The sequence below is a fragment of the Geotrypetes seraphini genome, chromosome 7 (genome assembly GCF_902459505.1).
Source record: "Geotrypetes seraphini chromosome 7, aGeoSer1.1, whole genome shotgun sequence".
Lineage (NCBI taxonomy): Eukaryota > Metazoa > Chordata > Amphibia > Gymnophiona > Dermophiidae > Geotrypetes > Geotrypetes seraphini.
Window position 1 is genome coordinate 28,809,671 of NC_047090.1, and position 23,056 is coordinate 28,832,726.

The 23,056-nt window shown below is 48.7% G+C and overlaps 1 protein-coding gene across 1 annotated transcript in view; it reads right to left on the reverse strand.

Moving 5' to 3' along the window:
- METAP2 (methionyl aminopeptidase 2) overlaps positions 1-23,056 on the reverse strand; it is a 69,223-nt gene that overhangs the window by 32,892 nt on the left and 13,275 nt on the right. The window contains exons 3-4 of the mRNA XM_033951690.1: positions 13,342-13,413; positions 10,292-10,394 (exon numbers count right to left, since the gene is read on the reverse strand). Coding sequence (XP_033807581.1) covers positions 10,292-10,394; positions 13,342-13,413 — 175 coding nt within the window. The remainder of the gene's footprint in view (positions 1-10,291; positions 10,395-13,341; positions 13,414-23,056) is intronic.

Consider the following 23,056-nt stretch of genomic DNA (forward strand, 5'->3'; position numbering starts at 1 on the left):
ACCATTTTGTTTGATCATTTGATCATGATTATATTTGATTGTTTCTGATTAGTTTAAAGCCTGTTTGTACTCTCTCAATTTATGTGGGCTTGAGGAATCTATTGTAATAACCTTATGAGTTATAATTACTTTTCTTTATCTTGTTTCTGTAAATTTCCTTTCTTTATTATTTGTATAAATGATAATGTTTAAAAATCTGATAAATAAATAAAAAAAACAAAACAAACAAACCTGACTGGGGAGCCGGCGAGGGAAGAAATATGCAGTGACTCCAGGTTTTGTATATTTTATTTTTAGACTCATGCCTCTTTAGTGTTGTAATAGGTATTCTCCTGGGCTGTGCCTAGAAAACGTTATAATGGAACATAGTGGTTCTCAGCCCAGTCCTTGGAGCACTCTTAGCCAGTCGGGTTTTCAGGGGCTAGTTAGGTCTATGCGTTTTGAAAGTACTGAGAGCAAAATTCTCACACGAGTTGCCATTTTCATAGGAGCCAGCTCATAGGAGCCAATGGGTGCTGATGACTCCCAATATTGAGCAAGCTCTTTGAATTGGATCTGGACACAGGGGGGAAGAGAGAGACAGAAAAGGACCATGAGGAGGGGTGGGAAAGCAGACTTGAACCAAAAGGAAGGGGGAAGACGGAAAAATTATGTTCTTACCTGTTAATTTTCTTTCCTTTAGACGCAGCAGATGAATCCAGAGACCAACGGGATAGCATACATCTACCAGCAGGCAGAGATAGAGAAACTGATTAACAGGTGGTCCTATTGGCTGGCACTCCTCCTGTATCTCCAGTATAGCTCCTTGCCCAAGCATCCGTAACCATCAATAGGCATAGCATGTAAAAAAAACCTTCTTTCCCATTAACAAATCTCAAAAGGCAATAATACAGAATACAACCATCAATAACAACAAACTTTGAAAGTTGGAAAAGAAAAAAAAAACGAAAGACAATATCCAGAAAGGGTGGGGCTCCGAATGATCTGCTGCGTCTAAAGGAAAGAAAATTAACAGGCAAGAACATAATTTTTCCTTCCTTAGCAACAGCAGCAGATGAATCCAGAGACCAATGGGATATAGCAAAGCAATCCTCAATCTGGGTGGGAAGCAAACGCCACCTCCGCAACAACCGAAGCACTAAACGCATCTACCGCATGCACCCCCACATCCAACCAGTAATGCTGAGAGAAAGCATTCTCGGAAGACCAAGTAGCGTGAGACAAAACTTCTCCAAGGAAAAAACCTCTGGACCGAGTCCAAGAAGTAGCTATCGCTCTGGCGGAATGGTCATGAAGTTCTTTCGCCAATCGCTTTCCTACCATCAAGCAAGCGTAAAGAATGTCCTCCTGGACCCATCAAGCAATGGAGGCTTTGGACCCCGCCATACGTTTGAGGCGTCCCGTGAAGAAAACAAAAAGGTGATCTAAACAACTAAAAGTAGTTAGAAACCTAGCTCGCAGAGAATGCTATGCACTTTCAAAAAAATGCAGTGAATAAAAGCACGTCTCCCCATTTCTCCTCCCAGGAAGAAGGAAGGAAAAGTGAGAGTGTCATCAAAGAAAGGATGACACCTCCTTAGAAAGAAATTGTGGTACCATCCGAACTGACACCCTAGATTTTGTAAATCAGAAATAGGAATCCCCGCCAAACAAGGCCTGCAACTCAGAAAACTGCCAAGCTGAAGCCATGGCCACAAGAAACCCCGTGTTCAACGGCACCGCCCTTTAAGAGTCTCAAAAGACAAGGATAAAATGAAGCCATCGGTAAACTGCGAAGAAGTACCTCAAGACTTAAGGTGTACGAATATACCGTACTCCGTTTAGGAACTGAACTACATGAAGCTGAGAAGTAATCAAAGAGCAATAAATCTAGCCCTTGTAACAAGCTAAGAATGGCACTTGAAGCTGAAGGGAATTGAACGCTAAGCCGTTGGCAATACACTTGTGCCAAAAAAACTCTGGAAGGGTGCAAAGGTTGAGAAGTACCCAAGAAAGAAAAAAGCACAGTTACTTACCGTAACAGGTGTTATCCAGGGACAGCAGGCAGATATTCTCACATGTGGGTGACGTCATCTACAGAGCCCCAGCGCGGACAGCTTTTCAAGCAAACTTCATTGAAGTTTCAAGTTTGCTATGCTGCACCACGCATTTGCATGCCTTCTTGCCCACTAGAGGGCGCATCCCCACCTCGTGGTCCTCAGTTCCATAGCCAGCAAAGAAGCCATCCCCGGGGAGGAGGGCGGGTTGTGAGAATATCTGCCTGCTGTCCCTGGATAACACCTGTTACGGTAAGTAACTGTGCTTTATCCCAGGACAAGCAGGCAGCATATTCTCACATGTGGGTGACCTCCAAGCCAACCAAAAAAGGGCAGGTGGGAGGATGGCAATTTAGGAAAACAGGTTATGCAAAACCGACTGGCCAAACCGGCCATCGCTCCTGGACAACGTATCCAGACAGTAGTGGGAGGTGAAAGTATGAACCGAAGACCAAGTGGCAGCCTTGCAGATGTCCTCCGCTGGAGGAAAGCAACAGAAGCTGCCATTGCTCGGACCTTATGTCCCGTGACCCGACCATGCAGCGCGAGACCAGCCTGAGCGTAGCAAAAAGAAATACAAGCAGCCAACCAGTTAGACAAGGTGCGCTTGGAAACCGGACGTCTTAACCGATTAGGGTCGAAGGACAAAAATAATTGAGGAACCTTCCAATGAGACTGAGTGCGTTGAAGATAAAAAGCCAACGCCCTCTTACAGTCAAGCGTGTGAAGCGCCACCTCACCAGGTTGCGAGTGGGGCTTCGGAAAGAACACCGGAAGAACAATGGACTGATTGAGGTGGAAATCAGACACAACCTTCGGCAAAAATTTAGGATGGGTGCGAAGGACCACCTTGTCATGATGAAACACAGTAAAAGGTGGGTCCGCAACCAAAGCCTGCAACTCACTAACCCGCCTAGCTGAGATGAGTGCAATCAGAAAAATCACCTTCCAAGTAAGAAACTTAAGATGAGATTTGTCAATAGGCTCAAAAGGAGGCTTCATCAGCTGAGCCAAAACCACATTAAGATCCTAAACCACAGGAGGCGGTTTCAGAGGGGGATGAACATTCACCAGACCCCGCATGAAACGAGTCACCAGAAGATGAAGAGAGAGAGAGCGACCCTCAAGATGCCGATGGAAAGCAGCAACAGCACTAAGATGCACTCGAATGGAAATCGTCTTCAGCCCAGACTTGGACAAATGCAACAAATATTCCAGAACCGAAGACACCGGAGCCGAACTCGGATCCAAATGGTGCGAGGAACACCAGGATGAAAATCTGGTCCACTTCTGGGAATAACAAAGCCGAGTTGAGACCTTGCGCGAGGCTTCCAAAACCTCCCTAACCGACTGAGAAACCGAAACCGAAGTCAAGGGGAAAGAAACCAAGCCGTCAGATGTAAGGACTGAAGATTGGGATGCAACAGCGAACCCCGACTCTGAGACAGCAGAGAGGGAAAGACAGGCAGAAGCAGAGGCTCCCTGACACTGAGTTGAAGGAGTAGGGAGAACCAGTGCTGACGAGGCCAACGAGGCGCAATGAGAATCATCGTGGCTCCTGACGATTTGAGATGAACCAACGTCCTCAAGATCAGAGGGAAAGGAGGAAACGCATAAAGGAACCTCACTCCCCAGTCGAGAAGAAAGGCATCGGCCTCGAGACGGTCCGGGGAGTACATCCGAGAACAATATAGGGGCAGTTTGTGAGTCTCCAGGGAGGCAAACAGATCCACCTGAGGAGTCCCCCAGCGGTCGAAGACCTCGTGCAGAACTCGGGAGTTTAACGACCACTCGTGCGGCTGTAGAAGACGACTGAGTTTGTCGGCCAGACAATTCTTCTCTCCCTGAATGTAAACCGCCCGCAGGAAGATGTTTTGGGAAACCGCCCATTCCCAAAGGCGCAGGGCTTCCCGGCACAGGGACCAAGAGCCCGTCCCCCCTTGCTTGTTCACATAGTACATTGCCACTTGGTTGTCCGTCCGCACGAGGACTACCTGATCGTGCAGCAGGTGGCAGAACGATCGAGCTGCCAGAAAAATGGCACGAAGCTCCAACACATTGATGTGACAAAGACGGTCCTCCGCTGACCATAGACCTTGAGTCCGCAGACCATCGAAATGAGCCCCCCACGCGTACTCCGACGAGTCCGTGGTCAGGACCTTGCGATGCGGAGGGACGAGAAAGAGCAAACCCCCGGAAAGATTAGAAGAGTTGGTCCACCAACGGAGCGAGCGTCTCAAGGAAGGAGTCACTGCTACAGGAAAGGAGAGCGGGTCGCGGTCCTGACGCCACTGGGAGGCCAAGGTCCACTGAGGAAGCCTCAGGTGCAAGCGGGCGAACGGTGTGACATGCACCGTCGACGCCATATGGCCGAGTAGAACCATCAGACGCTGTGCCGACACCGAAGTCTGCAGCGAAATCTGGGAACTCAGGCGCAGCAGGGTCTCCAACTGCGGAGGCGGGAGAAACGCCCGTAGGCGAACTGTGTCCAGCACGGCCCCGATAAACTGAAGGGATTGAGCCGGGCACAACTGAGACTTGGGAAAGTTCACTTCGAACCCCAGACGTTGAAGGAAGATGATAGTCTGTCGGGTCGCTGAGATAACCCCCTCCCTGGAAGGGGCCTTGATCAGCTAATCGTCCAGGTAGGGAAAGACCTGCAGACCCTGAGACCGCTGCGACAACTACCATACACTTTGTGAAGACTCGAGGGGACAAAGCCAGCCCAAAGGGGAGGACCCGATACTGAAGGTGCAACTCTCCCACCTGGAATCGGAGAAACTTGCGGAAGGCGGGATGCACCGGAACATGGGTGTAAGCCTCCTTCAGGTCCAGGGAGCACATCCAGTCCCCTGCTTCCAACAGCGGGTACAGGACCGGAAGCGACAACATACGGAACTTCTCTCTGACCAGGAACTTGTTGAGCTTCCGGAGGTCCAAAATGGGGCGCAAGTCCCCGGTCTTCTTTGGAACCAAAAAATAACGGGAGTAAACCCCCCGTCCTCGTTGTTTGGGGGGTACCGGCTCCACCGCCCGAAGTCTCAACAAGGCCCTGGCCTCCGAGAGGAGGGAGCTGGTGTCGATTGGAAAGCGCCGCATCTGGCGGGTTTTCCGGTGGCGGTGTCAAGAAGTTGAGAGAGTAGCCCTCCGAGATGACACAGAGGACCCAAGCGTCTGAAGTTATCTGAGCCCAGACTGAATGAAAGGCTCGCAATCGGCCCCCGATGGGCAGCGGGCTCGGCGTCAGTGCGGAGGGGGCCAGCCCCCATCCGCGCAGCACGTCAAAAAGACGGCGCGGGCTTAGACGCCCCTTGCGCCTGAGGCTTCTGTTTGGGCGCTCTGCTCTGCTGAGGGGGACGCCGAGGTGGAGGCCTGGAAAACACCGGCGTCGACTTTTGTGGGTAGTGGTGTGGTGGCGGTCTGAATGGTTTCGGCGTCGCCACCCGGGGTTTGGGACGGACCAAAGAGGCGATGGAGCGCTCATGTTCCGACAGGCGTTTGGTCGGCGCCTCAAGAGATTCATCAAACAATTCAGATCCTACACACGGCAAATTGGCCAGGCGCTCCTGCAAATTCGGGTCCATATCAACCGTGTGGAGCCACGCGAGACGGCGCATGGCCACCGCAAAGGCAGCGACCCGGGAGGACAACTCAAAGGCGTCGTACACAGCATGGAACAGGTACAGATGCAGTTGAGACAAGGAGTCCATAAACTTGCCAAAGTCCCGTTTATGGGAATCCGGCATGACCCCGTGAAAATGGGGCATCTCCTTCACCATGTGCCGCAAATAGGATGAAAAGGTGAAGACATAATTAAGGACCCTGGTAGCCATCATCGAGTTGTGGTAGAGGAGACGACCAAATTTGTCCAGGGTCCGCCCCTCCCGCCCAGGCAGGACCGCTGCAGAGACCCGAGAAGGCTGCGATTTTTTTCAACGCCGACTCGACCAACAAAGATTGGTGAGACAACTGCGCCTTCTCGAACCCCTTACAGGGGACCGTACGGTATTTCGACTCCATTTTGGAAGGAACCGCTGTGACGGTCAGAGGGGAGTCCAAGTTCTTGAGAAACGTCTGGTGAAGCACCTTGTTCAAAGGCAGACGCGGAGACTCTCGCGGAGGAGAAGGCAGATCTTGTTCCTCCAAAAATTCCTTAGTGTATTGAGAGCCCGACAAAAGGTCGAGGTCCAATGCCCTCCCCATGTCCAAAACAAATCGATAGGATGAGGGCCTGGAAGGCGGGGAAGGAGAGCGAGAGGCCCGCTCCGCCAAAAAGGAAGGAGAAGCCTCCCGGGAATACCGGGGTCTACCAGTGCCAGACTCCGAGCCCCAGGAAGCCACACCCAAGGACTTGGTTGGGGTCGGAGACCTCCGATGCCCCGAGGACCCCCTGAGGGAAGTCCCCGGGGTACGAGGCACCGAGGCAAGCTCCCTCAACTTCGGCGAGGGGTCCCTCGATAACCCTCCCTCGGAAGAACGAACAGCCTCGGATTATCGAGGCGGAGCTCCGAGACGCGCAGGGTCTCCGTCCGGGTCGTCGAGGAGCGACCGCGTCGTCGATGAGAGCCCCGATGGCGATTGGGCTTCCTCGCCCGACGCTTCGCCCGAGGCCGACCCGAGGGCGATGAGCCCCGGGAGGACCTCGACGAGGAGGAGGTGGAGGAAATCCGGCGAACCCTACGCACCTTGTCCCGAGGCCGCACACTCCGCTCAGGCTGGTCTACTACCGAGGTCGAGGGCAAGGACGGGTTCGAGGCCGGGGCTACCCCGGGAGTCGAGGCCGGGGCCGAGACTGGGGCCACCGAGACCAAGGCCGCCGAGGCCGAAGCTGTCGAGGCGGCAGCCGGCTGCAGATGCGTGAGGGCGCCGGACAGCTCAGAGGCAATAAGCGCCCGGAGCAAGTCCTGGAATACAGGCACGGCAAACATGGACGGTAAGTCCGGGGCCGGGGGGTGCTCCCTCGAGGGCGACCTCGGTCTCGAGTATTCCCGCAGGGCACCCGTCTTCGACGCTCGGGGCGGGGCCGAGGACGACCCACCCGCCCCCGTCGAAGAGCCCGAGGATGGTTTCTTGGAGGACCCTGGAACAGAAGAAGGAAGTGAGGACTTACCCACCGTCGACTTCGGGGTCGAGGATGCCGGCTTCGACGAGGCGGGCTGACGCGGCGAGGTCGAGGGAGTCGAGGCCGAGGTCAAGGCCGGGGCCGAAGCCGAGGCCGACATCGAGGCCTTCCCCGCCGCGGGGTCCACAGCAAAGAGCTCCGCCATTCGAGCGCGACGGCGGCAGAGAGCTCTCGGCTGAAAAGTAGAGCACCGAGTGCAGGAGTCTGTTGGATGCTCAGGACCCAGGCAAAGCAAGAACCACCGGTGGGGATCGGTTATGGAAAGCAACTGATCACACCGGGTGCACTTTTTAAAGCCCGTCAAGGGATGGGACATGAATCAAAAAACCGGCCGGGAACGAGCGAGGTCCCGCGGCCGCGGCTCCCGGGAGCCCCCGGCAGCCGAATGAAAAAATATTTTTTTTTTTTACAAAACGCACACGCGAACGACGAAAATAAGAAATAAAGCACAGCGACCGAGAAAAAACAATCAGTCGCGGTGGCAGAAGGCCAAAATGCACGGAGCACAAAACGAACAGGGCTTCTGGCTCCGCGGAAAAAACAGAACTGAGGACCACGAGGTGGGGATGCGCCCTCTAGTGGGCAAGAAGGCATGCACATGCGTGGTGCAGCATAGCAAACTTGAAACTTCAATCAAGTTTGCTTGAAAAGCTGTCCGCGCTGGGGCTCCGTAGATGACGTCACCCACATGTGAGAATATGCTGCCTGCTTGTCCTGGGATAAACCTCCAAAAGGAAGCAGAAGCCACAGGTGAAGATGTCTGTATCGCCTGGATAGGAGAAGAAACAACCTGCTTCGCATAACCCTTACACGTCAGCCATGACTTTTCAAAAGCTAGGTCGCAATACCAAAGTAGTACGAATATCCATGTTGATCGGACCCTAGGTGAGCAAATCCAGAGATACCAGGAAACTCAACAGTCCAGCTGTCGAAAGACTCATCAGATCCACATAGAAAGGATGGCACAGCCAATCCAGAGATTCTACACATACTGTGCTCTGAAAGCGAGCTTGAGATGGCAAGTCCAAGCCATCATCAGCCAGGGGAAAACACTGAAAAAAGAGAAACCAGAGGCGAGAAAGAAGCCACGCTACTACCCCCTCTGACTCCCACTCCCTGTGCCTGTCGAAAAAGCTAGGAAGCTTAGAATTTTGATACGAGGCCATGAGGTCTGGTTCCAGGAGATCTCACTTCTATAAAAGAGCTGGAACGCCTGAGTCAAAATTCTCAATATCCAGGATGTAGATTTCACTAGTACTAACATTTACACTTTCTAGAGCGCACACAGCGCTGTACACTGTAACATACAATAAATGGGTCATGCACAAATTTTGCGGAGAGAAAGTCTATCCAAACTCTTTTCCTGACCTATAAAATGATCTGCCTACAGAAGAGGAAGACGAGGGTCCACCCACTGGAGTAGAACCACAACTTTACCTGCCAACTGAGTACATCACCTACTGCCCAGGCTGTAGAGAAATACCCCCATCATAATACTGACTGAAAAGACCTTCAGCGTCATTCCGGAAGAATGGTCTGAAGCTCCAAAAGCGGTAGCCGGACCATTCTCCAGAGTAGAAGAATGAACAAGTACTGAGTCGCCTCTTAAGACCAGACTCCTGGAGCTGAGGATGGAAGGCACCGAGCCCCCCAATCCGACAGCCCAGGATTATTGGTGGCTATGAGCTAGTCCAGCAAAGACCGAGACATGCCTTCGAAAAGAGAAATCTCGCTGAGCCACCAAATCATACAGAGCGATGCTTGAGGAGCCTACCAAATAATTGGAGCCCTGAGATACCAGGAACCAACGGAACAAAAGAGACTGCTATAGCGTTATAATAGGAAAGCAAGCCGAAGTTCCCAGTGGAGTCAGCAACATGGATCCTAGAACCTGCACAGAATCCCATACTCTTGGTCATGGTGACCGAAGAAGAATGCAAACCTGAGACTGAGAAAGGGCGGGACCGCCAGAAGACGAAGCAGCGTAGACGCAGGGCTCACAGAAGGGCCGGGACTGCCAAGAGGAAGCAGCAGGACACCGGTAGGAGCTTCTACATGATAAGCGGGGGGGGGGGGTCGGGAGGCTGTTAGGGTGCGAGCGGTCCTTCAGGGTGGGGGTGCGGGTGGGAGTGCGTGCGAGCGGTCCTTCGGGGAGGGGTGCGAGCGGTCCTGCGGGGGGGTGTATCGGATGTCGGGGGGGGCATCAGGCTTTCAGGGTGGGGACAGGACTTCAAGGGGGAGAGGAGAGTCGGGGCGGGGGAAAGGAGAGTCGGGGTGGCCAGAGGAGAGTCAGGGCGGGCGAAAGGAGAGTCGGGGCAGCATGCGCGGTATACGGGTGTGCGCAGTATATAAATTTTTTTTTTACATATATGTCGGTTTCCCGCGCGTTTTACACGGGTGCGCGTTATGTACGTGAAAATACAGTAGTACCATCTTTGTGGTTTAAATATTATATCCAGGTACCTTCTCTGTCCCTAGTTAGTTCCCATCTAAGTTTTTATACCTGGGACAATGGAGGGTCAAATTACTTGCCCAAAGTCACAAGCATCTGCAATATACTGTGGAATCACTGCAGTTCTGCCAATGATGGCAATAAAAAGGTAAAGCCATATACACATGCAACAACATATGAAACAGCCACCTTCATGATAATATCTTGACTGATTTCTGGTGGAGTAGTCTGCAGTTTGCTACTGCATTCCTCAGTCAACTTTACCTCCTTCTCCTCCCTTACCCCACTCCAGACCAGATATTCATTTACCAACCATGTGGATGGATTGATGGATGAGCTGGGCAGAGGCCAACTACTTGACAGAGATACACTGGATTTGAACTCAGTCATAGATGAAGTAAGCAAATGACCTGACTACCATAAGTTCTCCCAATTATGGTACTGGAGAAAAAAAAAAGCCAGTGTGCTGGGCCCTGGCATTTCTACTGCTTGCAGCACAAATGTGGGCAGCTCTGTTCACTCCACCAATTTCTTAAATTGTAGCCTGGGTCAATGTTTATAACAAGGTTGATTCTTATTTTCAAAATGAATTTGATTCTCCAACCCACTATTGTTATAAAATTCCATGAATAACTAAGTTGTACCATCAATGCCTTAAAACAGTTTAAAATTCATACATACCCATCTTGTGTCGGTGGGTATTCACATTCCTCTCCTTTTGGAAAAACCCCACTAGGATATAGATCAAATATTGGAATAGAGGGTGGATCTGTCTGTCCTTTGGCTGTTGAGTAGAAATGAACGTCTTAGAATGTTTAGTATTACCTGCAAACACTTTGTATATGTGGTTCTTTCACCACAGAAGCTTTAAAAAGGAATTTAAAAAGAACAATGTATAACAGTTCAGGCATGAAAGGAAGAGGGTAGCTGAAAAGGGCCAATGCTCGCTTTACTGTTAAAGTGTCTTAGATTCAGCATCTATACTGATATTTAAAATTTAAACAAAACAAAAAACAACAACAAAACAAACCACACACCATATTTTTCTCCCCCAAAAGTAGGTGGAAATAAAGTTGTGTCTTATGCAGTGAATTACCCCCCCCCCAGTACCTTTTTTTTCCCACTCCCGTTGGTCCAGCACTGTATCAGCAGGAGCTTTCTGCACTCTTGCCGATACAGCACTGGACCAACGAGAGTGGAAAAAAAAAAAAAAAAAGTACCGGGTAGGGAGCTGCCTATCACTAGACCTGCCCTGTACCCTGTCCCAGCCTACCACTAAACCACCGGGGGGGGGGGGGGGGGGGAGGAAACAGGGGACAGGGCAGAGTGGTGGGCAGATTGATTATTTCCTTGGCTTTTCCTCCTTTACAGGGGGGTGCGTCTTATGGTCAAGTGCATCTTATAGAATGATTTTAAAAATTATAATAATCGCATCTGAAGGAAACCTAAGTTGCTTGTATATTAAAAAAAAAAAAAAAAAAAAAGCTTTTCATCTCCCAGCACAAATATCAACCAGAAAGTGTGACTCCCTCCTGGGCATGCTCCCAGCTATAATAATGTACGAGAGTTCAGGCCCGAATTTCAGCCTGCCTGTCTGACATTGCCGCTTGGATGTCTCGCCGCCATCTCAAACTGAATATGGCTAAAACTGAATTCCTTATCTTTCCCCTCAAAGCAGCCTCCCCCCTCTCGCTGTTCTCTCTCTCTGTGGATAACGTTATCCTCCTCCCTGTTTCGTCGGCTCAAAACCTTGGGGTGATCTTTGATTCGTCTCTCTCCTTCTCAGCTCAGATCCAACAGACCGTCAAAATCCTGTTGCTTCCTCCTCTATAACATTAACAAAATCTGTCCTCTTCTCTCTGAAAACAAGACCAAAACCCTTGTCCATGCTCTAGTCATCTCGCACTTAGACTACTGAAACGTACTTCTCAGGCCTCCCATGCACCTGTCTTTCGCCTCTTCAATCTGCTCAAAATGCTGCTGCGCGACTCATTCTGTGAGAGCTGCTATTCTCACATTACCCCTTTTCCTCAAGTCGCTTCCTGTCCATTTCCAAATAGAGTTTAAACTCCTCTGCTGACCTACAACTGCGTTCGCTCTGAAGCCCCCTCCCCCCCCGATATCTCTCCTTGCTCACCTCCCCCTATGCTCCCCCCACCAATGATCTCTGCTCATCGGGCAAGCCCCTCTTATCTATACCCTTCTCTTCCACGGCTAACTCCAGACTCCATCCCTTCTTTCTTGCGGCGCCTTATGCCTGAAACAGGTTGCCTGAATCAATACGTCGTGCTCCGTCACTGGCAGTGTTAAAATCCAAGCTAAAGGCCCACTTTTTGAAACTGCTTTCAACTCTTAAACTCCCCCTCACTGCTGTCAGATACCTAGACCCACTATAACCTCCCCAACCCTGAAATGTCCCATCTAAATTAGACTGTAAGCTCTTCTGAACAGGGACTATCTATTGTAAGTTAAAATGTACAGCGCTGCATATGCCTTTCAGCGCTATAGAAATAATAAATAGTAGTAGTAGTTGCCACAGTTAACTTTTCTCAAAATAGCACATAAGAAAGAATAGCATTGGGACAGGTTTAATGGTACACATTGTAACTACAGTTTATTTAAAAAACAAAACAAAACATTGTGCTGGGGGGGAGGAGGTGGAGTTTACATATAATGGGATTTGGTGTATTATAGAAGAATCCAATATCTAGTATATGAATACTGTTTTATACCCTATACACAAAACACAACTCTTGTAATATCCCAAATAGCACAATTTTCAATTAAGAGAATTCCAAAAACAACAAAAAAAAACACTCAAGCTTTGAAGAGACTTAAGTGTTAATATAAAGCATTCAAGAGCAGATTAAAATTTCAGTCTAGACAGGACCTGAAACATGTTTGTCAAAGATGTAAAATGGAAGAAAACTAAGCAAAACATCAGTCTGAAGAATCTGTCCCTATCCACCCTCTCTATGCCCCTCATGATAGAGACCTTCAAGATCATGAGGGGCATAGAGAGGGTGGATAGGGACAGATTCTTCAGACTGAAGGGGACAACAGGTATGAGGGGGCACTCGGAGAAACTGAAGGGAGATAGGTTCAAAACAAATGCAAGGAAGTTTTTTTTCACCCAGAGGGTCGTGGACACTTGGAATGCACTGCCGGAGGAAGTGGTCGGGCAGAGTACGGTACAGGGATTCAAACAGGGATTGGACGGATTCCTGAGGGATAAAGGGATCGTGGGATATTGAGAGAAGTATCCAGGAAATAAGTATAGAATCCCGACCAGGTCATGCATGTGCAAAACCGGAGGGTTAGGACTTCGATGGGAAGATAGGACTTCAATGGGAAACCAGGGTAGCAAGGGGGCCCCTTCTGGTGATTCAGACAGGTGACCTGTTTGGGCCGCCGCGGGAGCGGACTGCTGGGCATAATGGACCTATGGTCTGACCCGGCGGAGGCACTGCTTATGTTCTTATGTTCTTATCTCTTGTATGCAAAAATATATATATCACAAAATGTAATCTCAAATACATAACTGCAAGTCAACATGGGACAGACACAAGTTCAGCTAATTAATGTTATACACAAACACACTTTCCCATCATGTTCACTATAAAAATGTTTTCATGCACCTAATAGGAACCAGACGGGAAAGGAACCAGGTGAAACCTCTCTGAAATAAAGGCAGACAAAAAGGACACAAAAATTGCTGTCTCAGGACTCACATCCTCGCTTCTTTTTCTTCTTCTTCCTTTTCTTCCCTGCTGCTCCATCTCCTTCTCCTTCCCCTTCTCCATCTAGTAAAACCAAAATACTACTGTCAGTAAGAAAAGACATGTTACCCACAAAAGCAGTAGAAGCAAGCATTTAAAAACAGCTCGTTAGCAGTACCCAAGCTTCAAGAAACCCAATTTCATTTATGAAAGCTGGCCAGATACTGGGCGTTGCAGGCAAAACTGTTTCACAGTTTCATAGTAACATAGTAAATGAAGGCAAATAAAGACTAGAGAGCTGCACAGGAACGGGGACGACGGGAATCCCGCGGGGATCCCACGGGTTCCCCCTTCATGTCGCGGGGATCCCGTGGGGACGCCCCCTAGGGTCGCGGGGTTCCTGCAGGATTGGATGCGAGGCTCGTCTTCTCCCTACCTGCCCTGCCGCAGCACACAGCCAATCGGAACGGAAGTCTTCCACGATGTCAGCGCAGACGTCTGAGGGAGGGCTTAAGCAAAGCCCTCCCTCCCTCCGACGTCAGCACTGACATCTGGAAGACTTGCATTCCGATCAGCTGTGTGCTGCGATCGGCAGTGGCATACCAAGGGGGGGGGGGCGGGGAGGGCGGTCCACCCTGGGTGCAGCCATAGGGGAGGGTGCACAGCCGGCCAGGTCCCCTTACCTTTGTGGTGCTTCCTCCGACCGACCGACCAACAGGCCCGGTTCGACAAACCTCCCTGCCCTGTAGCCGCGAATCTAAATTACTTTCTTACAGCAGCTTCAATACTCCAGCTGCTGTAAGAAAGTAATTTAGATTCGCGGCTACAGGGCAGGGAGGTTTGTCGGACCGGGCCTGTTCTGTTGTCAGTCAGGCGGGGAAGCCCCACAAAGGTAAGGAGCAGGGAGGAGAGGTGGAGTGGAAAAGATGCTTAAGGTAAAACTGAGGGGGGAGGAGAAGGACGCTGAAAGGACATGGGGAAGACGGGGGGGGGGGGAGGAGAAGGACGCTGAAAGGAAATGGGGAAGAGAGAGTGGGGAGAAGAAGCTGTCAGGGAAGAAGACAGAGATGCCAGACTATGGGGGGAGCGGAGGGAAGAAGATAGGTGCCAGACCAATTTGAAAGGGGGGAGAAAGAGAGAGGCACAGTAACAGAGCAAATGGAAGACGCAGAGAGAAGAGAGATAGTGGATGGAAGGAATTGAATGAGAACATGAGGAAAGCAGAAACCAGGCAACAAAGGTAGGAAAAAAATTATATTTCTTTTTTTTTTTTTTGCTTTAGGATAAAGTAGTATATTAGTTGTGTTGATAAAAATTTATAAACATTAGAGGTTCTGGTAGAAACCCGTTTACAAAGTATGTATTCTTCCCAATTAATATTTCCAAATTAATAACGTCTTTTTGCTTGTTTGTAAATGGGTTTCTACCAGAGCCTTTAATTCAGTAGCATAATTAAATGAAATAACTATTTCTTTAGTTTATAGGGACGGGTGGAGACGGAGGGGTTTCCTCGCAGGGACGGGTGGGATTTCTGTCCCCGCGCAACTCTCTAATAAAGACCCGTATGGTCCGTCCAGTCCGCCCAATCATATATGCTCCATAAATCAATTTAATTTAAATGGTCCTTTTTCTTAGATATTTCTGGGCCAGAAACATCTCTTTCTATGTTGTTCCATATTAGTGTACATTTCATTATTTTCTTTTTAATAAATAACAAAAAAAACAACAAAAACACAAACAAAAAAACAGTACATCCCTTTGGGGGCACAAGTGGTGTAAATCTCAGTAGGTGTCAGTTAAATGGCTATTTCTGGAGTTGCTCTGTTTTGAGGAAATAAATCATACAGCAGTGCCCTCTAATGGCACTACCTGATTTGGTTCAGATTCCGTATGATTCTTCAATTCCTTCTGATCATAAGCAAAAACAATTGCCAAAGTGTAGGTAAATGTTTAGAAGACTGAACTTACTAAAAGGTCTTAACCACACAAATTCAGAGATACTGCATCCCTTTTTAGCTCACTAGTTTCTTCCTGCTTTGCTAGGTGTCTGCCAAAATCAAAACCAGATCAAGGCTCAAGGCACTACAGCCCTAGTAGAAAACCCATTTTTATCCTTCGCCCCTTTCCTTATTTAGCCCAGCCATCAGTGCAACAAACTGTACGCCTGAGCTTCCTAGGAAAATGGTACATGCATACACAGAATTATAGCCACTGCGTGCTAGTTTTGCAATGGCTGAGAGATTCCTCCACCCAGGAACTGTGACCGAGGTTGGGTAATCGAATAGAATTTGCAAGCAGATGGGTATCCAAGTTCATTAGGCAAGTTGTTACTGTCTGTGCTCTTCTTCACTGTAAGCTCAAAGTTTTCCACTTTTGCAACATATCAACTTGGGAAAGCTATTCTAGGTTTAAGTCACACTCCCTTTTTACACATCTTAAGACTGCTTTTACACTAAGCTCACTGCTTTTACACTAAGCTCACAGAGAAGGGATTCTCATCCATCTCTTTTTTGTGCACATATATCTAACAACACTATAGAATAAGTAATAATTGAGAGAGTATAACGTGGTTAAGTTGTACTGAATACTGTTTTAAGATTACTAGTTGGAACAAGCTCTAAGGCAGTGTATCACAAACTGTGTGCTGCTGGCTGACTGTCTACATACAGGATGCGTCTCTCACGGTAAGTCTCTCATGGTGAGAGGTATATCCTGTAGGCAGTCAGCCAGCACCTCTCCTCGCCTCTTCTCTTCCAGCACCCCCCCCAATGGCAGTTCAGGGCCTCATCTGGAGGGCTTTTTAACATGTGTTGATGTCGCCTAGGTTCCGAGTCTTGACGGCTGAGGAAGTCTGCTTGAACGTTGGCCACTCCATCTCATGCACTGCCATCAATATCAGGAGATGAAGTTGAGCCTCCTGAGCCAAGGAAGAGTTCTTGGTTCCTCCCCAATTAACATAGGCCACTGCCGTCATTGATCGACCACTTCTTTGGTGACGGAGTCCAACAGTCCTGAAAAGAACAATGACCGCGGTGAGACCCTTCAATCATGAAGGTTGGCATCCATGATTACTACAATCCAGGAGGCAATGCTTACCATAACACCCTAGCAGAGGATTGAGGATGAAGCCACCAGGTCAAACTCACTCTGGCCTCCACAGTCCACAGGAGACTCAGCTCTAAGCCATCTCGTTGGAGCGCCCAGCAAGAGAGTAAGGCATTCTGAAGAGGACACATGCACCCTCGGCCCAGGGAACCACTTCCAGCTTGGCAACCCTGGAACCCAGAACCTGTAGGACATCCCATGGTGAAGGGGCTGCCATCTTCAATATCTCAAAAATCTATGCCCAGAGATTATGTTCCCAAGCCTCGGGCAGGTAAACATGACCCTCTACCGTATCGAAAAGAACTCCAAGGTATTCCAGTGACTGCATGGGCATCAGATGGCTCTTTTTGAAGTTGACAATCCAGCCCAGGTCTTCCAGTATGCAGAGCATTGTCGCTACCGTAGTGTGCCCCTTTTCCGAGAGCACTCTGAGCAACCAGTCGGCCAGATAAGGGTGAGCCTGCAACTCCACTTCCTCAGTTGAGCCACTACTACCACCATCACTTTGGTGAAGGGTGCTGACACCAACCCAAAAGGCAGGGCCGAAAACTGATAATGCTGATCTAGCACGTGAAATCGCAGAAACTTATGGTGATCTGGAAAAATGGGAATGTGCAAATTCGCCTCTAAGATCCAGGAAGGCCAGAAACTTCCTCAGAGCCTCTGCTATAAGGATCAACTGCATGGTCTCCATCCAGAACCGAGGAAGCTTGAGAGCCGGATGGAAGTGCTGCAAAATCAGAATCGGTCTCCAATCTTTCGATCCTCTCTTAGAAACAATAAAGTAAACTCGAATGGTCGCTTGGCACCAGTTCTACTGTTCGAATATTCAGCAAGCGCTGAACAGCAGCCTGGACTTAGCTTGCTGTGTCTGGGCTCTCAACAGAAGACACAACCAGTCTGACAGGAGCTGGGCAAATTCCAGCTTGTAACCTGACTGAATAATTGCCAAGATCCACTGGGCTGTCCTAAAATGCATCCAGGCAGGCTGAAACTCCGAGAGCAGACCCCCTAATCCACAAAGGGGCCCTCAGTTCCCTGTGTCATTGTGTTGTATAGGCAGGTCAGGCAAGACGGGTGGTGGTAGGCAGAGTGCGCCTGGAGCCTGGAACCCTGAGAAAATCTTTGTGATGAGGAAGGAGAATCTTGCCTGTAGTCACAAAAATTTTGTCAGGATGCCCAGAACCCTTGGGCCATGCTCTACTATCCAGCAAGGTCTTTGTGTGATGGTCCATTACCAAATTCATGACGTCATCCATACCCTTGCCAAACAATAACTGCCCCTTAAAAGGCAGTTGCGCCAGAGTTGCCTTGGAGGTGGAATCACCAGCCCACTGTCAAACCCAAAGCATTTGGCGGGCCGAAATAGAATACGCTGACACCTTCCAGCACTTTTCAAAAGGTCATATAAGCCAGTGGTCCCCAACCCTGTCCTGGAGGACCACCAGCCAGTCTGGTTTTCAGGATAACCCTAATGAATATGCATGGGGAAGATTTGCATGCCATTATATGTAAATCTCTCATGCATATTCATTAGGCCTATCGGGAAAACCAGACTGGCTGGTGGTCCTCCAGGACAGGGTTGGGGACCTCTGATATAAGCCATCCACCAAGTAGTCCATCCCAGCCAACAGAAGCTGAGGAAAAGGCGTTCATAACTGAGCTAGACAGGTGTGTGCCACAAAGGACCTAATCACAGCAGCTTTAATGCCTAAAATGGCTGGTTCAAAACTTTCCAGAGAAACACATCCACCAGTCTTGTCATAGCTTTCAACACAACTCTCCCTTTACTAGGGAGACAGTTGCACCGGGTCAACTAAGACACCAGGGAATCTCTCTTGGGCTGCCACAAAAGCTGCTGACCCTCCTGCACCAGAGGATACAAGCTGGACATAGCCCAAGCATTCCATAAAGGACCCACCTGAGAGTCAAACTGCTCTGTAACCATGAACTCTTAGCCGGATGCCAGGAAAGGTCGCAGACTGCAAACGAACGCTGCAGAGCCAGGGAATAGTTGAAGAAATGGAAGGAGCGGGCTGGGTATCCAAGCTCAACTCCTGTAAAGATGCAGCAATTAGATCTGGCAGTGCCTCAAACTTAAACAAGCGCCTGACAGTCAGATCATGTCTAGGATCCAGAGCCCCAAAGGGATCTGTGAATCCAGCGGATCTGTGAATCCAGCACCCAAGTCTGGATCCTCAAACCCGGGAAGTGCAGCACTGTCCAACAAAGGATCAGGTAGGTCCTGATTAGCTGCTGGAACCCATGAGACAGTCTGGTAAGGAGGAACAGACAGCGCAGGCAGAAGCGTAGCGACACCCCCTCCACCACCCCTCCCCGAGGACACTTGGGCACTGAGATACATAGCAGGGGGAACAGAAGAGGATCCAGCAGCCAGAACCTTGGATTGAAATACGGACCTGAAAAATCTCATGAATTCTGAGAAGGTATCTGGACCCTGGGGCATAAAGTCACTCTTAGATGACTCAGACTTGTGCTTCTTAGGCTGCGGAGGGTCGTCTCGTAGCTGACAGACGAAGCCGCAGAACCAAGCCCCGAATACAGAGGTGGCCGCTCCAACGGACTAGCTGAGCATGTAATCAGCCTGCTCCAGTGAAAGGGAGGCTGAACCGCACCATGCAAAAACGCTCTAAAAGGTGGCAATTTTGCACATATTTGGTATGAATCCATACTAGAAGACCCCAAGGACTTCTGGCAGTTTTTCTGGCAAAAATTCAAATTTTAAAGAAGCAGGGAGAAGTTGAAAAAAATATTGTTGAAAATCCAAGATGGCTGCCGCACCCAAATTCACACCAAAAATGCACTAAAAACGGCACTTCCATAATTAACAAATTACAAAAAATAGGATTTTTCAGGTGGGGGAACACAGAGGAACACTAGGAAACTTTCAAAACACCTTGAAATTAACTTCTGAAAATCATCGTTGGAGCCTGTCAGCTCCTCTGTACTCACAGATAACAGATACACAGCTGCTGCACCTGCTTCCAGCCTTTTCAACGGCCGGTTCAGAATTCACTACCACACTGCTGGAATGCATCCTTCAAGCTAATCTTTGTGCTGCCACTCAGACTCCATTGTCGGACTATGCCTTCACCCCTGCGGACCACTGGATGTGCACCTGGAAGGGTGGAGGCATTACAATGCAGCCAGTATGCTGCAGAACACTGCTGAGCCCACTAAGCGCGCTACAGTCTGCGCTCAACCCCCCACTAAACAGGGAGTGAGACTAGATCAGGAGGGCCCCGAGCTCCAAGGAAGACTAAGCAGATTGGCTAACAGGTACCCCGAAGTGATTGGCTTGTCAGCTACAGACCTAAGTCTGTGAATTCTCAAGCAGGCAGAGCTTCAAATCCACTTCAAATGCAAAAATACTCGTGAAAGGGACGAAACTACATCGAATTAAAAATAAAATGGGGAGAGCAAAATCCACACAGCTGCATTCATGCTTGCAGAAGAAAAGACTGCTAGAGGGCGCTAAACTAGCCTGTGATATGCTCTGGAGGCAGACTGAAAAACCTGGAATGGATTTCATTTTGCAGCTCATGTGAGTAAGGAGAATAACCCTATGGTCTAATGTCTCACCTATTGCAATCTTTTGTAAGCCACCTGGATCTGGATTTGCTAACCACAAACTATAAATGCTGACTGTAATGTAATATAATCACTATGTTACCAGATAAAGAGAACATGTGCCATCGTATACAGTTCAAGATCTTATTGCTGACCTACAAGTGTGTTCATTCTGCTGCCCCTCAATCTCTCCTCGCTTCTCTCTCCTTATTCACATCCCAGAGAACACCGTTCCTCAGATAATTCACTTTTAACATTACCCTTCTCCTCCACTACCAATTCCAGACTTCATTCCTTTCATCTAGCTGCCCCTTATGCCTGGAATAAATTACCCGAGTTTGTCCGTCAAGCCCCTTCCCTTGTTTAAAAGCAGACTGAAAACCACCTTTTTGATATAGCTTTCAATCCTTAACCCTACTTCTCTGCCCTCCAACCCAGCCAGCTGATTAACCATTACCCTTAACTGTATCCATGACATCTTGTTTGTCTGTCTTGCCTGTTTAGATTGTAAGCTCTTTCGAGCAGGGACTGTTTTCTTATTCCTGTGACTCTGTATAGTGCTGTGTGTGACTGGTAGCGCTATAGAAATAGTAGTGGTCTTCCCATTCATTCCATCTATTAAACTCTAATCATTTCTTCTCCCTTAGAGATTCTCTGTATTTGTTCCATGCTTCCATTAATTCAGATACAGTCCTCATCACCAGATACCTATTGCATCTAATTCTTCATTTACAACCATACATTCTAACTCATTTTTAAGATTTTGGTCATTCAAAAAAAATAGACAAATAAAAGTATGATTTTTATTTCTATTTACAAACTACATGGCAGTTGATAGTAGTAATGTTCCCTCTCAGCTGTGCGGCTGCACACCTCTTTTGAGGCCGCACAACAATTTAGGACTGCCACACACCAGGAGCAGCACTTTTCCACCTCCTTCCCATCGCCATCCTGGCCACTGCTGCTACTTCTCTAAATGGACAGCAACAGCAAAATGGCTTGCCTTACTCTCCTGCGGGGCCACTTACGCAGCAGCCTCAGTCTGATCAGCGGCTGGCTTTGCCCCCGGAACCAAAAGAGAATGTTAGAGGGGCATGACCAGCAGCCGTGCAAACTAAGCTGCGAGGGTGGACCCAGGAGAATGAGGTGGGCTGTTTTGCTGCTGCTGCTCGTTTAAAGAAGAAACAGCGGCAGCAGTTGGGGTGGCCATGGGAGGGAGGATGGGAAGGCACAAGAAGCAGCAGCCAGGGTAAAAAAGAGACAGCAAGCAGATGTGATGAAAGGGGGAGGAGGCAAGAGAGACGAAGACACTGGATGGAAAGGGAGAAAGGGGCAAATGTTTTATAGAAGGGAGAGAAAGAGGGCAGATGATGGGGGGAAGAGAGAGGTGGAAAGTGATGGAAGGGAAGAAGTGAAAGGGGAGATGCTGGATGAAAATGACACTGTATGGAAGTGGGGGGGTGAGAGGGTGGTCAACACTGGATAGAAGGGGGAAGAGACAGGAGGATGAAATGGATGGAAGGGGGAGACGGATGCTGTAGGGAAGTGGGAAAGAGATTCTTGACAGAACAGTGGGGAGAAGCAAAAGGGGAGATGCTGGATGGAAAGATGAAGGGGAGAGGAAGCACATGTTATATGGAAGAAAAAATACAGAGAGGAGGGAAATATTGATGGCAGGGGAAAGAAGAAGAAGCTGTATAGAAGGAAGAAAGAGAGGAGAGCAAGGAGGAAGATGTGATGGAAAGAGGAGGTGAGAGAGAAAAACACCGATGCCCAGATGCACTAAAGTCAGCGATCCTCAAATAATTGTCGCTAAACCAGTTTTGACTAGTTTAGTGACGATCGGATTTGCTGACCCAATGCAGAAAATAGATCACCGCATTGTTTTCTGCAGGATTGCTCATTCTCTGATCCGGCCCTGCAAAATAAGCTCATTAATATTGAAATGCCATGTAAACAAACAAAGTGATTGATGCTCCAACATGGCTTCCTGATGCACAAAAAAAGTGAAAGCTAAAAAACGACTAGTCAAGACCAGTTGCTTACCTATCCCACCAATACGAAAATATTTATAACATGTCAAATTTGTTTTATTTTTTTTAAATGGGCACAGATGCTGAGTGTGTATTACACATGCACAATATCTGCCCCAGAATATTACCAAGTTTCTAATAAGTTTCTCCCCCCTCTTCCTTGCACCATCATCTCATCCATACATTGAGACTCCAGAGCTCTTCGGGTCTCTTGGGCCCTGAATGTGGAACAAGAAGCATTTCTGAAAATGTTACCCCAGAGGTTCTGGAGTTCAGCTTTCCATATAAGAGTCTAAAGTTTAGTTTCCAGAAGCTCTCTCACTCTTTCTTATGCCATCAGTTCTCACATGTACCAAAACAGCTGGCTCCTTCACAGCACTGTGAAACCCTGTGTGATACATAAGATCTTACAACAAACACTTTCACTAAGATGAAAAGATGTCACAAAAAAGAAAGCAGCACTGCTATAGTTCCAAAGGGGAGTTACAGCTGACTGGAGGAAAAAGCCTCAGATAGGAGCCCTTACACCACCACAATGGTGGTCCAAGGTGGTCGGGCGTAACACCTCACTGGCAAAAAACCTCCAGACCGACTCCCCGTAGTAAAGAACTTAAAGCAGGGCGGCGGTGCAAAAGATAGAGGATAACAATCCACTTATCTCAATTGGTAGATCGGTACACCGATCTACCAATTGAGATAAGTGGATTGTTATCCTCTATCTTTTGCACCGCCGCCCTGCTTTAAGTTCTTTACTACGGGGAGTCGGTCTGGAGGTTTTTTGCCAGTGAGGTGTTACGCCCGACCACCTTGGACCACCATTGTGGTGGTGTAAGGGCTCCTATCTGAGGCTTTTTCCTCCAGTCAGCTGTAACTCCCCTTTGGAACTATAGCAGTGCTGCTTTCTTTTTTGTGACATCTTTTCATCTTAGTGAAAGTGTTTGTTGTAATATTATTGAGTTTCACTATTCCGAGTTTTTTCTTGATACATAAGATCTGCC